Source organism: Oncorhynchus nerka, linkage group LG10, assembly GCF_034236695.1.
Source record: "Oncorhynchus nerka isolate Pitt River linkage group LG10, Oner_Uvic_2.0, whole genome shotgun sequence".
NCBI classification, from domain to species: domain Eukaryota; kingdom Metazoa; phylum Chordata; class Actinopteri; order Salmoniformes; family Salmonidae; genus Oncorhynchus; species Oncorhynchus nerka.
In genome coordinates this window covers 27760145-27782565 of record NC_088405.1, presented here as the reverse complement: position 1 = coordinate 27782565, position 22421 = coordinate 27760145, and the positions used below count along the sequence as shown (strand labels likewise).

Below are 22421 nucleotides of genomic sequence, written 5' to 3'. Positions count from 1 at the left end.
ATTATTATTTACAATGGCAGCCTAGGAACAGTGGGTTAACTGCCTTGTTCAGGGGCAGAACAACAGATTTTTACCTTATCAGCTCGGGATTCGATCTAGTAACCTTTCAGTTACTGGCCCAACACACTAACCACTAGGCTACCTGCCACCCCAATTCAATTTTGATGAAGGGAGTTAAGCTGGTGAATGACCTAAAGTCCATTCCATTAGTTGTGTTAACCTAAGATTGACCAAAATACATTATGGTTGGCCATATGTTAAAACTTTTACAAACCAAATGGTAAACAACAACACAAATAAACACATATTGTATGCCTGTTTATCATCAGACGGGATATTCTTGTCTTGTCTCATTTAAAACCTCTATTTACACTTCTTTCACCATGCAAGATAACAGTGGCTCACATGGCAATGCTTCCCCTGCTCTTTCACTTGAGACATAGATGGACTGATAGGTGAAGTGGAAACTTTGGCGAAGCTGTTTTGGCCCACACAGAATCAGGGGAATAATGAAGGCAAAACACACAGTGAGTGAGACAGACAGACAAACATAAAATGGAAAACAGTTAGGCTAAAAGAAAGGAAGGAAAGACAGTGTGCTGATAACCATGGTCCACTGCCCAGTCTGTCCATACCTTGAGGCGGACCTGCTCGTACAGGGCAATGGACCGGTTGCTGAAGGTGATGGCATTGCAGAAGCTGGCCTGCCTCTTGACGGTCCTCTGGGCCACGTCCATGATGATCTGGGAGCCCTTGGCACTGGGGTGGAAGAGCAGGGGAAAAGAGGACAGGCTGCTCCCACACTGCAGGACGGGCAGACATTGCTTGGTGGGCTTATGGTGATAGCGGTGGGATGTGGTGGGGAAGGGGCCACCCAGAGAATCTGAAAAGGAGGAAGCATAGGGGGAGTTACTGTAGATATACGGATCTACAAAGAACATTACTATGGCATCCACTGTTTAAATATGCACAAAGCCAATATAACAATGGATTAGCAGCATTCACACAATCAATAAAAACTGCCTTTCCTCAATGTCATGGCGATGACTGGGTATACAGGTAACTGCCAAAATAAAGGAAACACCAACATAAAGTGTCTTAATAGGGCGTTGGGCACCACGAACCAGAACAGCTTCAATGCACCTTGGCATAGATTCTACAAGTGTCTATTGGAGGGATGCGACACCATTCGCACATGAGAAATTCCATAATTTGGTGTTTTGTTGATGATGGTTGAAAAACAGCCATAGCATATGGTTTACATCATTTTCATGCTCATCCTACCATTCAGTGACAACTCATACCCTGTGGATGGGGGCATCTTCATCCTATGGGGGGCATAGCAATAGTAGCCAAAATGCCCTGTCCGGCATTTTTACACATTACCCTAAGCATGATGAGACGTTAATTTGTTAATTAACTCAGAAACCACACCTGTGTGGAAGCACCTGCTTTAAATATACAGTTTAAGTCAGAAGTTTACATACACTTATGTTGGAGTCATTATAACTCGCTTTTCAAGCACCTCACAAATTTCTTTTTAACAAACTATAGTTTGGGCAAGTCGGTTAGGACATCTACTTTGTGCACGACACAAGTAATTGTTCTGACAATTGTTAACAGACAGATTATTTCACTTATAATTCACTGTATCACAATTCCAGTGGGTCAGAGGTTTACATACACTAAGTTGACTGTGCCTTTAAACAGCGTGGAAAATTCCAGAAAATGATGTCATGGCTTAAGAAGCTTCTGATAGTCAAATTGGAGGTGTACCTGTGGATGTATTTCAAGGCCTACCTTCAAACTCAGTGCCTCTTTGCTTAACATCATGGGAAAATCAAAAGAAATCAGCCAAGACCTCAGAAAAAAAGGGTAGACCTTCACAAGTCTGGTTCATCCTTGGGAGCAATTTCCAAACGCCTGAAGGTACCACGTACAAACAATTGTACGCAAGTATAAACACCATGGGACCACGCAGCCATCATACCGCTCAGGAAGGAGAGGCGTTCTGTCTCCTAGAGAGGAACGTACTTTGGTGAGAAAAGTGCAAAACAATCCCAGAACAACAGCAAAGGACCTTGTGAAGATGCTGGAGGAAACAGTTACAAATGTATCTATATCCACAATAAAACGAGTCCAATATTGACATAACCTGAAAGGCTGCTCAGCAAGGAAGAAGCCACTGCTCCAAAACAGCCATAAAAAAGCCAGACTATGGTTTGCAACTGCACATGGGGACAAAGATCGCACTTTTTGGAGAAATGTCCTCTGGTCTGAAGAAACTAAATTAAAACTTTTTTTGTTTTATTTGTATTTCTCCTTTATTTAACCAGGTAGGCAAGTTGAGAACAAGTTCTCATTTACAATTGTGACCTGGCGAAGATAAAGCAAAGCAGTTCGACACATGTTTGGCCATAATGACTATCGTTGTGTTTAAAGGAAATAGGGAGAGACTTGCAAGCCGATTAACACCATCCCAACCGTGAAGCACAGGGGTGGCAGCATCATGTTGTGGGGGTGCTTTGCTGCAGGAGGGACTGGTGCACTTCACAAAATAGATGGCATCATGAGGAAAGAAAATTATGTGGATATATTGAAGCAACATTCAGGAAGTTAAGCTTGGTCACAAATGGGTCTTCCAAATGGAGAATGACCACAAGCATACTTCCAAAGTTGTGGCAAAATTGCTTAAGGACAACAATGTCAAGGTATTGGAGTGGCCATCACAAAGCCCTGACCTCAATCCTATAGAACATTTGGGGGCAGAACTGAAAAAGTGTGTTTGAGCAAGGAGGCCTACAAAAAGGAGGCCTAGAAACCTGACTCAGTTATACCAGCTCTGTCAGGAATGGGCCAAAATTGTGGAAGGCTACCCGAAACGTTGGACCCAAGTTAAACAACTTAAAGGCAATGCTACCAGATACTAATTTAATGTATGTACACTTCTGACCCACTGGGAATGTGATGAAAGAAATAAAAGCTCAAATAAATAATTCTCTCTACTATTATTCTGACATTTCATATTCTTAAAATAAAGTGGTGATCCTAACTGACCTAAGACAGGGAATATTTACTAGGATTAAATGTCAGGAATTGTGAAAAACTGAGTTTAAATGTATTTGGCTAAGGTGTATGTAAACTTCCGATTTGAACTGTACTTCGTATCCCTCATTTCCATTATTACCTGTATGTTTCTTTAAGAACCATTTAACTCACTCTATTTTCAGAAATCCAACAACGAGTGCAAACAAAAAGATAGGTCTGTTAGTCATCTTGATTTTCTCCTTGGATGAAAATACATATTTTTTTAACTAGGCAAGTCAGTTAAGAACAAATTCTTATTTACAACAATGTCCTAGCAACAGTGGTTTAACTGTCTTACTCAGGGGCAGAACAACAGATTTTTACCTCGTCAGCTCTGGGATTTGATCTAGCAACCATTTTGGTTACTGGCCCAATGCTCTAACCACTAGGCTACCTGCCATCCTGAGATAAGAGCTGCTTGGTAACCAGAGAGAAATTGTACAGCTGCGAAAAACTCACCGAATTAGGTAATATCAGTAATTGGTAAACTCCTGTCACACCATTAATATTTTTGTTGTTCCACATTTTGCCAATTTGGCACTGGTTTTTTCGGATCCCCATTAGCTTTTGCCGAAGCAGCAGCTATTCTTCCTGGGGACCACACAAAAACAAAAACGACAAGTAACAAAGCAAAACACTGATAGACAAGAAAAGTTACACAAATTTAGCAAAAATACAATGATATTCAAACAATACTGATAACTTAGTTATATACACAGCGTACAAGTACCGAGTCGATGTGCAAGGTAAGAGGTAGATATGTACATATAAGTAGGAATAAAGTGGATAAAAAACAGTAGCAGCGGTGCATGTGATGAGTCAAAAAAGTTAATTAAATAGTTAACCAAATAGCTACATGGACTAAATATTTCTAAACAAATTCTAAATACTCTCCTGACTCACCCAATGTGGCATGGATCTGTTTTTTTCTAAAGTATTTCTATTTACTTCGGATCTGGAATCCCTCAACTGAAGCTAGCCAGCTAACTACCTACCAGCTATCAGTTAGCAAAACATTGCTAGCGGTCATCAAAGGCCGCTAGCAAAGGCCGTCCCCCAAAGGCTAACTTGCTCAAAGGCCGTCCCCCAAAGGCTAACTTGCTTGCCCCGGTCTACTAACTGCTAGCTTGCCTGCCCCGGTCTGCTAACTGCTAGCCCCTGCTAACTGCTTGCTTGCTAACCCGGTCTGCTAACTGCTAGCTTGTTTAGCCCCGGTCTGCTAACTGCTAGCTTGTTTAGCCCCGGTCTGCTAACTGCTAGCTTGTTGAGCCCCGGTCTACTAACTGTTAGTATCGGCCTGCTAACTATCTGAATCGCTGTGTTCCCAGTCAGCCCAACCACTCACTGGACCCATATGTTCACTTGGCTACGCTTGGCTACGCATGCCTCTCTCTAATATCAATAAGCCTCGTCCATTCCTATCCTGGTTAGTGATTAGTGTCTTATTTCACTGTAGAGCCTCTAGCCCTGCTCAATATGCCTTAACCAACCATGTTGTTCCACCTCCTACATAAGCGATGACAACACCTGGTTTAAACGTCTCTAGAGACTATATCTCTCTCACCCAAAGATTGGAAACTCAATGCCTAGGTTTACCTCCAATGTACTCACATCCTACCTTACCTTTGTCTGTACACTATGCCTTGAATCTATGCTATCGTGTCCAGAAACCTGCTCCTTTTACTCTCTGTTCCGAACGTGCTAGACGGCCAGTTCGTATAGCATTTAGCCATACCCATATCCTACTTCTCCTCTGTTCCTCTGGACATGTAGAGGTTAATCCTGGTCCTGCAGTGCCTAGCTCCACTCCCACTCCGCAGGTGCTCTCATTTGTTGACTTCTGTAACCGTAAAAGTCTTGGTTTCATGCATGTTAACATTAGAAGCCTACTCCCTAAGTTTGTTTTACTCACTGCTTTAGCACACTCTGCCAACCCGGATGTCTTAGCCGTGTCTGAATCCTGGCTTAGGAAAACCACAAAAAAAATGAAATCTCCATCGCTAACTATAACATTTTCCGCCAAGATAGAACTGCCAAAGAGGGCAGTGTTGCAATCTACTGCAAAGATAGCCTGCAGAGTTCTGTATTACTATCCAAGTGTGTACCCAAACGATTCGAGATCTACTTCTAAAAATTCACAAATTCCAGAAACAAGTCTCTCACTGTTGCCGCTTGCTATAGACCTCCCTCTGCCCCCAGCTGTGCCCTCGATACCATATGTGAATTGATTGCCCCCCATCTATCTTCTGAGCTCGTGCTACTAGGTGTCCTAAACTGGGACATGCTTAACACCCCGGCCATCCTACAATCCAAGCTTGATGCCCTCAATCTCACACAAATGATCAATGAACCTACCAGGTACAACTCCAAATCTGTAAACACGGGCACCCTCATAGATGTCATCCGAACTAACTCGCCCTCCAAATACACCTCTGCTGTTTTCAATCAAGATCTCAGCGATCACTGCCTCATTGCCTGCATCCGTAATGGGTCTGTGACCAAACGACCACCCCTCATCACTGTCAAACGCTCCCTAAAACACTTCTGCGAGCAAGCCTTTCTAATTGACCTGGCCGGGGTATCCTGGAATGACATTGATCTCATCCCGTCAGTAGATGATGCCTGGCTATTCTTTAAAAGTGCCTTCCTCACCATCTTGAATAAGCATGCCCCATTCAAAAAATGTAGAACTAGGAATAGATATAGTCCTTGGTTCACTCCAGACCTGTCTGCCCTTGACCAGCACAAAAACATCCTGTGGCATCGAATAGCCCCCGTGATATGCAACTTTTCAGGGAAGTTAGGAACAAATATACACAGGTAGTTAGGAAAGCTAAGGCTAGCTTTTTCAAACAGAAATTTGCATGCTGTAGTACTAACTCAAAAAAGTTCTGGGACACTTTAAAGTCCATGGAGAATAAGAGCACCTACTCACAGCTGCCCACTGCTCTGAGGCTAGGAAACACTGTCACCACCAATAAATCCACTATAATTGAGAATTTCAATAAGCATTTCTCTACGGCTGGCCATGCTTTCCTCCTGGCTACCCCTACCCCGGTCAACTGACCCTCCACAGCAACCCGCCAAAGCCCCCACCATTTCTCCTTTACCCAAATCCAGATAGCTGATGTTCTGAAAGAGCTGCAAAATCTGGACCCCTACAAATCAGCCGGGCTAGACAATCTGGACCCTCTCTTTCTAAAATTATCTGCCGAAATTGTTGCAACCCCTATTACTAGCCTGTTCAATCTCTCTTTCGTATCGTCTGAGATTCCCAAAGATTGGAAAGCTGCCGCGGTCATCCCCCTCTTCAATGGGGGTGACACTCTAGACCCAAACAGCTTCAGACCTATATCTATCCTACCCTGTCTTTCTAAGGTCTTCGAAAGCCAAGTTAACAAACAGATTACCGACCATTTTGAATCCCACCGTACCTTCTCCACTATGCAATCTGGTTTCAGAGCTTGTCATGGGTGCACCTCAGCCACGCTCAAGGTCCTAAACGACATCATAACCGCCATCGATAAGAGACATTACTGTGAAGCCGTTTTCATCGACAAAGGTTTTCGACTCTGTCAATTACCACATTACCGCAAACTCAACAGCCTTGGTTTCTCAAATGATTGCCTTGCCTGGTTTACCGCCTACTTCTCTGATAGAGTTCAGTGTGTCAAATTGGAGGGCCTGTTGTCTGGACCTCTGGCAGTCTCTATGGGGGTGCCACAGTGTTCAATTCTCGGGCCGACTCTCTTCTCTGTATACATCAATGATGTTGCCCTTGCTGGTGGTGATTCTCTGGTACACCTCTACGCAGACGACACCATTCTGTATACTTCTGGCCCCTCTTTGGACACTGTGTTAACTAACCTCCAGACGAGCTTCAATGCCATACAACTCTCCTTCCGTGGCCTCCAACTGCTCTTAAATGTAAGTAAAACTAAATGCATGCTATTCAACCGATCACTGCCCGCACCTGCTCGCCCGTCCAGCATCACTACTCTGGACGGCTCTGACTTAGAATACGTGGACAACTACAAATACCTAGGTGTCTGGTTAGACGGTAAACTATCTTTCCAGACTCACATTAAGCATCTCCAATTCAAAATTAAATCTAGAATTGGCTTCCTATATCGCAACAAAGCATCCTTCACTCATGCTGCCAAACATACCCTCGTAAAACTGACCATCCTAAAGATCCTTGACTTCGGTGATGTCATCTATAAAATAGCCTCCAACACTCTACTCAGCAAACTGGATGCAGTCTATCACAGTGCCATCCATTTGTCACCAAAGACCCATACACTACCCACCATTGCGACCTGTAAGCTCTCGTTGGTTGGCCCTCGCTTCATAGTCGTTGCCAAACCCACTGGCTACAGGTTATCTACAAGTCTCTGCTAGGTAAAGCCCCGCCTTATCTCAGCTCACTGGTCACCATAGCAGCACCCACTCGTAGCACGCGCTCCAGCAGGTATATCTCACTGGTCACCCACAAAGCCAATTCCTCCTTTGGTCGTCTTTCCTTCCAGTTCTCTGCTGCCAATGACTGGAAAGAACTGCAAAAATCTCTGAAGCTGGAGACTCATATCTCCCGCACTAGCTTTAAGCACCAGCTGTCAGAGCAGGTCACAGATCACTGCACCTGTACACAGCCCATCTGTAAACAGCCCATCTATCTACCTACCTCATCTCCATACAGTATTTATTTATTTATCTTGCTCCTTTGCACCCCAGTATCTCTACCTGCACATTCATCTTCTGCACATCTACCATTCCAGTGTGTAATTGCTATATTGTAATTACTTCGCCACCATGGCCTATTTATTTCCTTAACTCCCTTATCTTACCTCATTTGCACTCACTGTATATAGACTTTTTGTTTTATTTTGTTCTACTGTATTATTGACTATGTTTTATTTATTCCATGTGTAACTCTGTGTTGTTGTATGTGTCGAATTGCTATGCTTTATCTTGGCCAGGTCGCAGTTGCAAATGAGAACTTGTTCTCAACTAGCCTACCTGGTTAAATCAAGGCGAAATAAAAAATATAAAAAATGTAACGGTCTTATTGTTTGGGGGTAGAAGCTGTTCAGGGTCCTGTTGGTTATAGCCTTGGTGCATCGGTACCGCTTGCAGTGTAGTAGCAGAGAGACCAGTGCTGCATGGAGATTGACGCTGCAATGGATAGCTGTTTTACGGGCTCCTGACCAATTCTGCTATTTTGTTAATTTATTTTTTTGTACACAATGTTTCTTCCATTGTTTCCTATGACCAAAAATAGCTTCTGGACAATAACCATTGAGGTTAAGATCTTAGCAACATTTTTGAACCAAATACAATGCTTTTAGTATTACATTTTAGTCATTGAGCAAATGCTCTTATCCAGAGCAACTTACAGCAGTGAGTGCATACATTTTCATACAGGTCCCCTGTGGGAAGTGAACCAACATCCCTGGCATTGCAAACACCATGCTCTACCAACTGAGCTCCGTGGGACCAGTGACAAAACATTGTAGACCAGTGACGAAACATCTCAATTTAATCCATTTTAAATCCAGGCTGAAACACAACAAAATGTGGAAAAAGTCGAGGGGTGTGAATACTTTATGAAGGCACCCTATTTAAGTCCAGTTTATTATTAATCACACATTCTGATACTGATAACTCCTTATTTAGAATTTCAGTGAGCTCATTGGCTTTTGGTGCTGACATGTAGAGTGTGGAATCATCCACATACAGTGATTCTTGCTTCGTGTAAGACAAGTGGCAAATCATTTGTCAAAATTGAGAAGAGTAACAGCCCAAGCCAACTGCCTTGAGTGACACCGCACTGTACATATCTTATGTTAGAGAAGCTTCCATTGAAGAACCCTCTCTGGGATCTATTGGATAAATAACTCTCCAACTATGTGATGGCAGGTTATTTATATCCAAAGATAGTGAGTTTTTTCAATAACAGTTTATGATCAATAATATCAAAGGCTGCACTGAAATCTAACAGTACAGCTAAAACGATGACCTTATTATGCATTTATTTTAAGCAATCATCAGTCATTAAGTCAGTGCAGTACAAGTTGAGTGACCTTCTCTGTATTGCATGCTGAAAGTCAGTAGTTAACTTGTTCTGTGAAAATAGCATTGAATTTGGCCCAACACAATTCTCTCCATCAGTTTACTAAGAACAGGCAGCAAACTGATTGGATGACTGTTGGCGACAGCAAAGGGTGCTTTACTATTTTTCGGGAGTGGAATTACTTTAGCTTCCTTCCTTCCACAAACACACACACACACACACACACACACACCTACCTTTAGGCTTTGGTTAAAGATATAGCACTGGTTTGATCATGAGTCTTGAATATATATATATATATATATATATATATATGCATTCATATTGAATATAGCAACAATATATAAAGTGGGGTCCACAATTATTGACACCCTTGATAAAGATGAGCAATAATCGACTGTCTGAAATAAATAATTCAAATACTGAGCTATATTATATGCTACATTTTTGGGGGGAAATTATATTTTATACTAATACAATTGCTCAGAGAAAGAGATTTTGTTTATCAAGTAACCATTTTTTCTCAAAAAGGTAGGTGTCAAAAGTATTGACACCCTAAAGATTCTTATAAATAAAATAGTCAAAAGGTCAGTATTTGATCCCATATTCCTAGTATGCAATGATTACAGCAGTGTCTCCCGACCCCTCATATCTCAGCCTCCAGTAATAGTTTATGTGTCGGGGGCTAGGGTCAGTCTACTATATCTGGAGTATTTCTCTTGTTTTATCCGGTGTCCTGTGTGAATTTAAGTATGCTCCTGCTAATTCTCTCTCTTTCTCTTTCTCTTGGAGGACCTGAGCCCTAGGACCATGCCTCAGGACTACCTGGCCTGATGACTCCTTGCTGTCCCCAGTCCACCTGGTCGTGCTGCTGCTCCAGTTTCAACTGTTCTGCCTGCAGCTATGGAACCCTGACCTATTCACCGGACGTGCTACCTTGTCCCGGACCTGCTGTTTTCGACTCTCTCTTTCTACCGCAGCTGCTGTCTCTAACTCTGAATGATCGGCTATGAAAAGCCAACTGACATTTACTGCTAAGGTCGCTGACCTGTTGCACCCTCTACAACCACTGTTGAGAAACTAAAACAAGAAGCTCCCACGCTGAGGTTTGTCCAACGCTGGTCCGACCAATCTGATTCCACACTCCAAGACTGCTTCCATCACGTGGACTGGGATATGTTTCGTATTGCGTCAGACAACAACATTGACGAATACGCTGATTCGGTGTGCGAGTTCATTAGAACGTGCATTGAAGATGTCGTTCCCATAGCAACGATTAAAATATTCCCAAACCAGAAACCGTGGATTGATGGCAGCATTCGCGTGAAACTGAAAGCGCGAACCACTGCTTTTAATCAGGGCAAGGTGACCGGAAACATGACCGAATACAAACAGTGTAGCTATTCCCTCCGCAAGGCAATCAAACAAGCTAATCGTCAGTATAGAGACAAAGTAGAATCTCAATTCAACGGCTCAGACACAAGAGGTATGTGGCAGGGTCTACAGTCAATCACGGATTACAAAAAGAAAACAAGCCCCGTCACAGACCAGGATGTCTTGCTCCCAGGCAGACTAAATAACTTTTTTGCCCGCTTTGAGGACAATACAGTGCCACTGACACGGCCTGCAACCAAAACATGCGGCCTCTCCTTCACTGCAGCCGAGGTGAGTAAAACATTTAAACGTGTTAACCCTCGCAAAGCTGCAGGCCCAGACGGCATCCCCAGCCACGCCCTCAGAGCATGCGCAGACCAGCTGGCTGGTGTGTTTACGGACATATTCAATCAATCCCTATCCCAGTCTGCTGTTCCCACATGCTTCAAGAGGGCCACCATTGTTCCTGTTCCCAAGAAAGCTAAGGTAACTGAGCTAAACAACTACCGCCCCGTAGCACTCACTTCCGTCATCATGAAGTGCTTTGAGAGACTAGTCAAGGACCATATCACCTCCACCCTACCTGACACCCTAGACCCACTCCAATTTGCTTACTGCCCAAATAGGTCCACAGACGATGCAATTTCAACCACACTGCACACTGCCCTAACCCATCTGGACAAGAGGAATACCTATGTGAGAATGCTGTTCATCGACTACAGCTCAGCATTTAACACCATAGTACCCTCAACTCGTCATTAAGCTTGAGACCCTGGGTCTCGACCCCGCCCTGTGCAACTGGGTACTGGACTTCCTGACGGGCCTCCCCCAGGTGGTGAGGGTAGGCAACAACATCTCCACCCCGCTGATCCTCAACACTGGGGCCCCACAAGGGTGCGTTCTGAGCCCTCTCCTGTACTCCCTGTTCACCCACGACTGCGTGGCCACGCACGCCTCCAACTCAATCATCAAGTTTGCGGACGACACAACAGTGGTAGGCTTGATTACCAACAATGACGAGACGGCCTACAGGGAGGAGGTGAGGGACCTCGGAGTGTGGTGTCAGGAAAATAACCTCACACTCAACGTCAACAAAACTAAGGAGATGATTGTGGACTTCAGGAAACAACAGAGGGAACACCCCCCTATCCACATCGATGGAACAGTAGTGGAGACGGTAGTAAGTTTTAAGTTCCTCGGCATACACATCACAGACAAACTGAATTAGTCCACCCACACAGACAGCATCGTGAAGAAGGCGCAGCAGCGCCTCTTCAACCTCAGGAGGCTGAAGAAATTCGGCTTGTCACCAAAAGCACTCACAAACTTCTACAGATGCACAATCGAGAGCATCCTGGCGGGCTGTATCACCGCCTGGTACGGCAACTGCTCCGCCCACAACCGTAAGGCTCTCCAGAGGGTAGTGAGGTCTGCACAACGCATCACCGGGGGCAAACTACCTGCCCTCCAGGACACCTACACCACCCGATGTTACAGGAAGGCCATAAAGATCATCAAGGACAACAACCACCCGAGCCACTGCCTGTTCACCCCGCTATCATCCAGAAGGCGAGGTCAGTACAGGTGCATCAAAGCTGGGACCGAGAGACTGAAAAACAGCTTCTATCTCAAGGCCATCAGACTGTTAAACAGCCATCACTAACATTGAGTGGCTGCTGCCAACACACAGATTCAACTCCAGCCACTTTAATAATGGAAATTGATGGGAAATGTAAAATATATCACTAGCCACTTTAAACAATGCTACCTAATATAATGTTTACATAACATTATAACAACCCTACATTATTCATCTCATATGTATACGTATATACTGTACTTTTTATCATCTACTGCATCTTTATGTAATACATGTATCACTAGCCACTTTAACTATGACACTTTGTTTACATACTCATCTCATATGTATATACTGTACTCGATACCATCTACTGTATCTTGCCTATGCCGCTCTGTACCATCACTCATTCATATATCTTTATGTACATATCCTTTATCCCCCTACACTTGTGTGTATAAGACAGTTGTTTTGGAATTGTTAGTTAGATTACTTGTTGGTTATTACTGCATTGTCGGAACTAGAAGCACAAGCATTTCGCTACACTCGCATTAACATCTGCTAACCATGTGTATGTGACAAATCAAATTTGATTTGATTTGATTATTATTATTTGACCCTGCTAGTCATCTATGAACGTTTGAACATCTTGGCCATGTTTTGTTATCATCGCCACCCGGCAGAAGAGGTCAGAAGAGGAGTGGCCACCCCTCAGAGCCTGGTTCCTCTTGGTTTCTTCCTAGGTTCCTGACATTCTAGGGAGTTTTTCCTAGCCACCGTTCTTCTACATCTGCATTGCTTGCTGTTTGGGGTTTTAGGCTGGGTTTCTGTATAGCACTTTGTGACATCGGCTGATGTAAAAAGGGCTTTATAAATCAATTTGATTGATTGACTCTACAAACTTGTTGGATGCATTTGCAGTTCGTTTTGGTTGTGTGCCCAATAGAAATTAATGGTAAATAATGTATTGTGTCATTTTGGAGTCACCTTTATTGCAAATAAGAATATAATATGTTTCTAAACACTTCTACATGTGGATGTGGATGTGAATGCTACCATGATTACGGAAAATGCTGAATGAATGGTGAATAATAATGAGTGAGAAAGTTAAAGAGAGTCAAAGAATAGCATAACACGAAAAAAAACGACTACAAAGCTACTTTGGGATGTATCTGACTTGTAGTAAATACCAAAGAATGAATCATGGGTAATAGCCAGCTCCTACACATACATTCTTCAATGCAGCTCTAATTGACTCCAAATCTACTGTTCTCACATCTGCCTTTTTGTAGACAGATAAGGCGTGGGTTGTGCCACTGTATGTGCAAAAAAATCAACAGTTAGGCTATTCCCCTAATCTCCTTTTCCCCATTCACATTTTCACATCTCCCTTCAAAGGAATACAACAATGCCAAGGACATTGAGTTGTCTGGAAGATATTTCTGGTGAGATCATCCCAAATAATGACTTATTCAACAGACAATTGTGTGGGAATGAGTCATATGTACCAAATGTTGTTTTATGACTTGTACTTAGCCGATTGTCAAATTAACAGTCACAAATAATATTTTATAATATATAATAATATGAAGATAATATCACAAATACCTGTTCTTTACAAACCTACAGTGTAAACCAGCAGAGGTTTGGGAGCAGGTCAACACTGGCCTGTCACCAGGGCACTGCACTAAAAAGCAAATGGTCTAAGGATCAACAACTAGAGGAGCACATTTGCCTAATTAAGAGGGGTGTGTGTGTGTGTGTGTGTGTGTGTGTGAGAGAGGGAGAGTATCCCTAGTCTAATTTCTTAGGGATAGAAAGTTATTATTGCCCCTGACCTATAGGGGTCAAGACCTTTTCAGTGTACCCAGGAGACATTTCAATTAGGCAGCTTATATTGGCAACAGAGAATCATGGGGCTTCTGCGAATGCAGTCACTTCAATTTCAAGACAGAAATATTCTGCAAGGTAAGCAGTCTCATATCTATCCATGGATGTACATATAGCATCATTTGAATAACACATTTTGACCAGGAAATTAACCAAAGATAAAGCAGCACAGAATTTGTCATGTGTTTCTACAGAGTTATTTTCTCCATTGTTGAAACTCTTTTAGATTGTGGCTGCCAAGAGAACTCCAACGAATTGTTCAGGCTGAACTGGCATAGGAAAAGTACAGCCTATTTGTCAGAGTATACACTACTGACTTGAGGTATTCACGTCTGTCGCTGGGCTACATAAAAATGATGAATGGTTCTCTATGTACAACAATGGTCCTAAATTAAGTAATAATAAATCAAGTAACCATATTTTATTCATCATGTCAGATTGTTTGATGGCAACATAAAAGGGTGTATTGTATTCAACCACTGGCCAAGCAAATGATAATGCATGACATGCCAGAACATACAAAACAAACACTTTTGGTTGACTCAAGTCCAAAATTAGTTTACAAAAGACCTCACAAATGCCAAATGCATTTTGCTTGTTGCTACTACTGCTGCCACATTGATAGAGTTGAATTCTTTATGCTTATTTACCTTCAGCATTACATTGGATTGTCTGAGAAGGTCAGTGCCTACCTCCTCAACGGCACAGAGGTTCTCTGGGCATGTCTTGAGAGCAATCCAACCAAACAGAGATGTCAAGCATAACATTGAGCAGAGACTGGGTATGATAAAGAGAAGTGCCACGACAAGCATCAGGCACTCAGGTTAAGGAAGGGGAATATTGCTCAGAGCTCAATCTTCATTGATTGGTCAGGGCAACCAAACAGTGAAGACTGGATAGACAGAGCCAGAGACCGCCATAGGCAGTCACACCTGGCCCGCTGCCCCGCTCTGGAGTCTTTTTTCCAGACTTGACATTACGTAAACATCAGGGCTCAGTGACCTGCTAATGTGGGACAAAAGCTCAGAGGCAGCAGCCCTGGAGAGCACAGGGCAAGTGTGTTACAGCAGCTTGGTTGTCACACTGTGTCATCTCTGAAAGGGACAGGTGGAGGTTGGCCAAAACCACTGATCTAATGTCAGTTTTACATTGAACCTGCTGATGGTCAATGTTTAGCTGGGTTTAAGTAAGATGTTCCTAGATCTGACTCTAAGGGCATCTGGCTGCCTAGGGCCACTGGGAAGCCTAGGGTGTGTACTACCCTGGCTGTCACAACTATAATTTCACATTTCTAATAGACCTCTCCTACCTGTGAGGTCTAATGTAAACTATAAACTTAGTGGTTTGAGCCCTGAATGCTGATTGGCTGACAGTTGTGGTATACCACAGGTATGACAACACATTTATTTGTACTGCTCTAATTACGTTGGTAACCAGTTTATGATAGCAATAAGGCACCTTGGGGGTTTGTGATATGGCCAATATACCATGGCTTAGCGCTGTGTCCAGGCACTCCGCGTTGCGCCTAAGAACAGCCCTGAGCCGTGGTATATTGGCCATATACACCACACCCTCTCGGGCCTTATTGCTTAAGTATATCATATACTGTACATTGCACACAATCTCTGTATCATTGCATAGCCAGGAAAGATGGATTGCATAGCTAGGAAAGCGGTTTGTGACGTTCACCAAGATGGTGCCAATAGACACCTTGTTTCAGGCTCTTTTACAAACATTTGGCTACACCCGCAATAACATCTGATAAATATGTGTATGTGACCAATAAAATATGAATGTTTATACAAGTTTAGAACCTCTTATTATAGCCTCATCATAGAGATCTATCTGACAAGGGACAAAAAAAACAAATACAATGTATGAGGCAGTCATTGTACATAAGAATTTGTTCTTAACTGACTTGCCTAGTTAAAATAAAACATAAAAATAATCAGAGGAGAACTGCAGACTATATGCATTAATTTAGAATAATTTAACATTATTAATTAGATGAGTTATGTCATTGCATATGGTCTTGTGGAGTATCAGACAACTGATTGGACACTTGGGCAGTCAATGAGAGGCACACTGTTTACAAATACTAGGCAAGGTAAACGATTTAAATAATAATAATTAAGGAACACCAATTCTCCACATTGATAACTTCAAAATCCAGTTATATTCAAAGTCCAGTTATTTGGCTCAATCATCCCAGATATACTTAACCATAAATTGTAATCTGTCATTTTAAAAAACGAGATATAAATACTATCAGCCAATTTGCAACTATGCAAATACGAAGTTAATTCTTGAACATTCACGTTGCTGCACATAACAGAATATTGCATTGCTATAATTGTTTTTGAACGTTAGCATGCATCTAACATAAAAAAGCACACAAGTCATAGCTAGAGCATTCATAATACTTTAACTCATTTTCTTGCTGACTCATTTCTTTCTGTGAGGGATAAACTGACACTTAATAAATTTAGAATCATCCTCAAATTATGCCATTTTTGCCTCTAGGTTTACATTGTAGCATATCCCATCAGCAACGTTTTTATTATTGCTAAATATACGCAATCAATAATCGAATATAGGCTACCCCCCCCCCCCCCCCAAAAAAAAAAGTAAAATATCCTTACCGTACAAGGTATGTCTTGTTATCTGACCTCCCATGTTTAAATACAAGGTGAGTTCCTCTTCTCTGGTTTTGTTAGATAAAATATTCACAGACATGCGCTCCTTGGCTGTCAACATAACATAATCAGATAATCACGATTTCGTTCTCTCCAAACACCGTTTACCCTCAGTGTAGTTAGTGGCTGTCCAAGGCTATTTACATTGGACCGCCGCAGATAGGCTACAAAGCAGTCCCACACGCAGAGCAGAATAACGTTGAAATTAACATAAAATGTGGAGGTGGAGCTTCAAGAATAACAATTAACACTGTCGATACTACCGAGGAAGGTGCCTTCCAACTTTTCTCCTTTTGAAGTCGACAATAGCCTACGTGACCGCATTTTTCGGTAAACAAGCCTAGCGCGCCCAAAACCAGTATGCACGGAGAGGAAACCAGCTATAGGAAATCTGAACGGTGTACATAGTTTTGCCAATGCAGGGAAATTCCACCAATTTACTTGTAGCTACTTTAGGATGCATTTACACAGGCAGCCAAATTATGCATTTATTTTTTCACTAATTGGACTTTTGAAAAAATCTGATATGATTGGTCAAAAGACAAATTAGTGGAAAAAATATCAGAATTGGGCTGCCTGTGTAAACACAGCTTAAGTTTAATAGCTAAAATCATCTGCAATCTACACTATATATACAAAATATGTGGTCACCACTTCAATTTAGTGGATTTGGCTTTTTCAGCCACACCCATTGATGACAGGTGTATAAAATTGAGCACACAGGTATACAATCTCCACGGAGAAACATTGGCAGTAGAATGGCCTTACTGAAGAGCTCAGTGACTTTAAGCGTGGCACCGTTATAGGATGCTACCTTTCCAACAAGTCAGTTCGTCAAATGTATGCCCTGCTACAGTAGATCTGCCCCAGTCAAATGTAAGTGTTGTTATTGTGAAGTGGAGATGTCTAGGAGCAACAACGGCTCAGTCGTGAAGTGGAAGGCCACACAAGCTCACAGAACGAGACCACTGAGTGCTGAAGCGCGTACCGCATAAAAATTGTCTGTCCTTGGTTGCAACACTCACTACGGAGTTTCAAACTGCCTCTGGAAGCAACGTCAGCACAATAACTGTTAGTTGGGAGCTTCATGAAATGGGTTTCCGCGGCAGAGTAGCCGCATACAAGCCTAAAATCACCATGTGCAATGCCAAGCGTCGACTGGAGTGGTGTAAAGATGGCCTCCATTGGACTCTGGAGCATTGGAAACACGTTCTCTGGAGTGATGAATCACACTTCACCGTCTGGCAGTCCAACGGACAAATCTGGGTTTGGCCGATGTCAGGAGAACACTACCTGCCCGAATGCATAATGCCAACTGTAAAGTTAGGTGGAGGAGGAATAATTGTCTGGGGCTGGTTTTCATGGTTTGGGCAATGCCCCTTAGATCCAGTGAAGGGAAACCTTAATGCTACAACATACAATGACATTCTAGACAATTCTGAGCTTCCAACCTTGTGGCAACAGTTTGGGGAAGGCCCTTTCCTGTTCCAGCATGACAATGCCCCTGTGCACAAAGCGAAGTCCATACAGAAATGGTTTGTCAAGATCAGTGTGGAAGAAATTGACTGGCCTGCAAGGAGCCCTGACCTCCACCCCATCGAACACCTTTGGGTTGATTTGTAACGCCGACTGCGAGCCAGGCCTATCGCCCAACATCAGTGCCCGACTTCACCCTATGCTCTCATGGCTGAATGGAAGCAAGCAGCAGTGTTCCAACATCTAGTGGAAAGCATTCCCGGAAGAGTGGCTGTTATAGCAGCAAAGGGGGGACCAACTTCTAACTCCCCTATTAATGCCCATGATTTTAGAATGAGATGTTCAATGAGCAAGTGTCCACATACTTTTGGTTATGTAGTGTATGTCAATTGGTTTGAATGTTTATGGTCAATTGTCAATAGAGAGTTATATTAATGATCTATTTTTGTAGGCACTAATTTCGCCATGGTTCGTTGGACAAAGCCTATGGGGAAATTAATTTTCTTTTTGTAGGGTTTTTTGATAAACGCCAAAAATAAGGTCTGTAGTAAAACAGACTCAGGAGATCTTATACATTTTGTTCTATGAGATAATCTTCATCAACTAACTAACTAACTAATCCATAAAGGTCATGTTAACAGACTGATACCTCATAGAACAAAATGTATAAGATCTCCTAAACCTGTGTTAACCTCAGACCTTATTGTCAGTGTTTATCCCAAAACCTTATTCTCTCCCCATTCATTTTCCCCATAGGAAAGGCTGAACGAACCAGAGATAACTCATTTCAATTTTTTAGGACTACAAGATGGCGAGTTCTATTGTAGGCCTTGTGCAGCCTAAATTTTAGGTAGATATTTATTAACTTCTGATTTTGGTTGCACTTTCAATGTCAGGCAGTGGAGGAAAAAGTACCCAACTGTCATACTTGAGTAAAAGTACAAATAGAAAATGACTCAAGTAAAAGTAGTCACCCAGTAAAATTCTTCTTGAGTAGAAGTCTAAAGTATTCGGTTTAAAATATACTTAAGTATTAATACTTTCAAATTCTTTATATTAAGCAAACCAGATGGCACCATTTTCTTGTTTTTTTAATTTAATGAAAGCCAGGGGCACACTCCAACACTCAGACATCATTTACAAACAAAGCATATCGGTTTAGTGAGTCCGCCAGATCAGAGACAGTAGAGATGACCAGGGATGTTCTGTTGATAAGTGTGTGAATTGAACTATTTTACTGTTCTGCTAACCATTCAAAATGTAACAATTACTTTTGGGTGTCAAGGAAAATGTATGGCGTAACCAGTACAATATTTTCTTAAGGAATGTAAAGTAAATGTAAAAGGAGTCAAACAGTAAAGTAAAGTACAGATGCCCAAAATAACTACTTAAGTAGTACTTTAAAGTATTTTTACTTACCTATTTTACAGCACTGGTGTCAGGTAGGCCTAGTCTATATATAGCATGGTACAAATTATCCGTTGGTAGACTGAACAAACACTGTCATTCAAAATTTTGAATGACAGCACTTGTTCAAAATTGGCTCTCATGAGCATAGCAGGAGAACACTACCATAGCAAAAATCCAATTGGTTTTTGCTATGCTCATAAGAGCCAATTTTGAACACTGATGCATTTTGAAAGGTTTGACTGTGGAGCAGCTAAGATGCCCATAGGCAGCTAGCTGTGGGCCGGAGCTGAATAAATTAATTGAGGATGCCAAGACAGCAGGGAGGTGCCCATTGGGAGCTTATTGAAGGATAAAAGTCTACGAAAGCACAAGTTTGCAGACTAACACCCTTGACTACAGGTGAAGGATGAAACAAAAGCTACAAACACGTGCTTTTGTAGACTTGTATCATTCAATGTTACATTGCATCATCATAGCCTCGGCTCCCAATGGGAAACCTCTCAGAATTGCACTGGCTTCCATTTTCCCAAAGAAAATGGTAGTTCTTTGTTGGTTTTATTAGACATGGCAAAAAAGCCACTTGTTACAGTGTAGGTCTGCTCAGCAGTGTCTGGGTCCAGCCATGCCAAGATGGCATCATCATAGCCTTGGCTCCCAATGGGCAACCTCTCAGAATTTTCCTTATCACCTTCCTTGTTACATAATGCATGTCGCAAGCCAGCCTTCAGATACGTAGCTTGGCTAAGAGCATTGGTGTTAATAATACACTGTTTGAAGCCATACTGGTTAACTAGACACGCGTTTGACTGACAGGCGAGTTTGTTTAAGACAGACATTCTTTAGCCGTCTCTGCTTGTCCAGTTGTTGTCAGCTGTTTCTGTCACTATTGATCCCAAGCACAATGAAAGAATGGAAATCAGAGAAAAATGACAGCAGCCTTTACTTGACAAAATGTACAATTTATTAGATCTTTTAAACATAAAAACTACATTTCTGATGATGGATTGTACAGTTTATTGATAGGAAAATGGACAAAAACACTTTTGGCTCAGGAAATAGGAATACAAAGAGAATATCAGCGCACTTGGAGGATGTTTTCATCTATGATGGAGACCCCTGTGGCTATTACATTTATTATTAACATTGCTACAGGCCACCTGATCACTTGGCTTTGAAAATATGATTGGGCCTTTTCTGATAACAGGAGGAGTGTTGTAAACATGTAGAACAGCATGGCCTGGAGTGAAATAACTCTCTCTGTACAGCATGTGGTTTAGGCACGCTTTTGAAAGGGACTGCATCAGTCAACAACAAGTATAAATTCAAAAAGGGTAGGGGGTAAGATGGGGGGGGGTGTTGGGGGGGTGACTAGTGTTGGCTATCCAGCAGTCTGATGGTCTGGGGGTAGAACCTATTGACCGGTCTGTTAGTTTAAGCCATGATGCTCCTGTACTACCAGCGTCTAAGTGAGTGATGGAAGCGGGGAGGTCCCTGGTGATCTTGACCTTCCTGCGACCCCTCATGTTGTAGGTGTTCTGGAGGGCAGGCAGTGTGCACCTAATTGTGCGTTCGGCTGAGCGTACCACCCTCTGTAGTGCCTTGCGGTCAGCGGCGGTGGAGTTGCCATACCAGGCTGTGATGCAGCCCGACTGTATGCTCTCAGTGGTGCTCCTGTAGAAACCTGTGAGGGCCCTCTGGGACAGGCCGCACATTTCTTCAGCCTCCTGAGGTTGAAGAGTCGCTGTCGTGCCTTCACCACAGTGTCCGCACAGTGTCCGTGTGGTTCGACCATTTCAGATCCTCAGAATAGATACCCTTAAAACTAGCATAGAATAATACTGTATAATGTTTGACATTACACAGATGTTATACACAAGGAGACATGTATTGACTTATACATGATCTGTAAAAACAACGATTTTGCCTTGAGAGGAGAAACATTAGTGCCACTATGCCTCAGCCACAATCCAGTCCAAAGATGTCCCTAGATTTTAGGGTGCATCTCTTCCTTTTTCTTACGTATAGGGCTGAAAATACAGCACTGACAGCACTGACTGACACCTCCCTCTCCAGTAGATTATTTGTTGAATAGAGACTGGTAACAGCTGCCAAGTGGGGTGTGCTGGTGAGGGGCCTCCCGAGGACATCTTGACAGCATTGTCTGAGAGAGCCATGCGCCTGTTTTGCAGGGACCAGGGTGAACAAACACACCATTCAGCCAAGCGTTTGGACACTGGTCCTGTGGCCATGTGCATAACATTACAAAGAAACAGAAGAGCATCATATGATCCTCAACAGGAGATATCAGGAGATATCACTCCATCCCTCCAGCCAAATTATGGTGAGAAATAGGAGTTAACATTCCCTGTTGAATGATATTGAGGGCCCACAGAACTTTAGTCCCCAAAACAGCCATACACTCACAAGGTTACAGGAAAACCGTTAGATGTTTGTGGAATCATCCTAAGGCACATTCAAGTGAAACAGGGCTGTGTCGATGCTTTCCAAAGATTCTATTTTGCTCGTCATTGTTGCAGTAACTGACTTGTGAAATACGACTTACAGTATGTTCATATACTAATGTTGACTTTTTCACAAGTCAAGTGTTGATCTTTGTTTTGTTGTGGCAAACACCACTTTACATCTGAACTCCCTCACATTGAACTCTCGCTCACTAAGCGCTCACCCATCTTGTTTTTTCTTCTTCACTTTAGTTCACAATTGTCATGCTTTGAATATTTTGGCACTATGGGACGCCTCTCTCTAACTCAAGACTTTAATCGCTTTATTAATCCAGTTTAGTCTTCATCTAGTCTGGCCTTTGATGCTGTGCAGT

The 22421-nt window shown here is 42.5% G+C and overlaps 1 protein-coding gene across 1 annotated transcript in view; it reads right to left on the bottom strand.

Annotated features, from left to right (window-relative positions):
- The window catches only part of LOC115135092 (E3 ubiquitin-protein ligase NEURL1-like), a 55752-nt gene extending 38677 nt beyond the window's left edge, over window positions 1-17075 (bottom strand). The window contains exons 1-2 of the mRNA XM_029669361.2: window positions 16646-17075; window positions 636-883 (exon numbers count right to left, since the gene is read on the bottom strand). Coding sequence (XP_029525221.1) covers window positions 636-883; window positions 16646-16760 — 363 coding nt within the window. The 5' untranslated portion in view covers window positions 16761-17075. The remainder of the gene's footprint in view (window positions 1-635; window positions 884-16645) is intronic.
- Between the last annotated feature and the right edge of the window lie 5346 nt (window positions 17076-22421).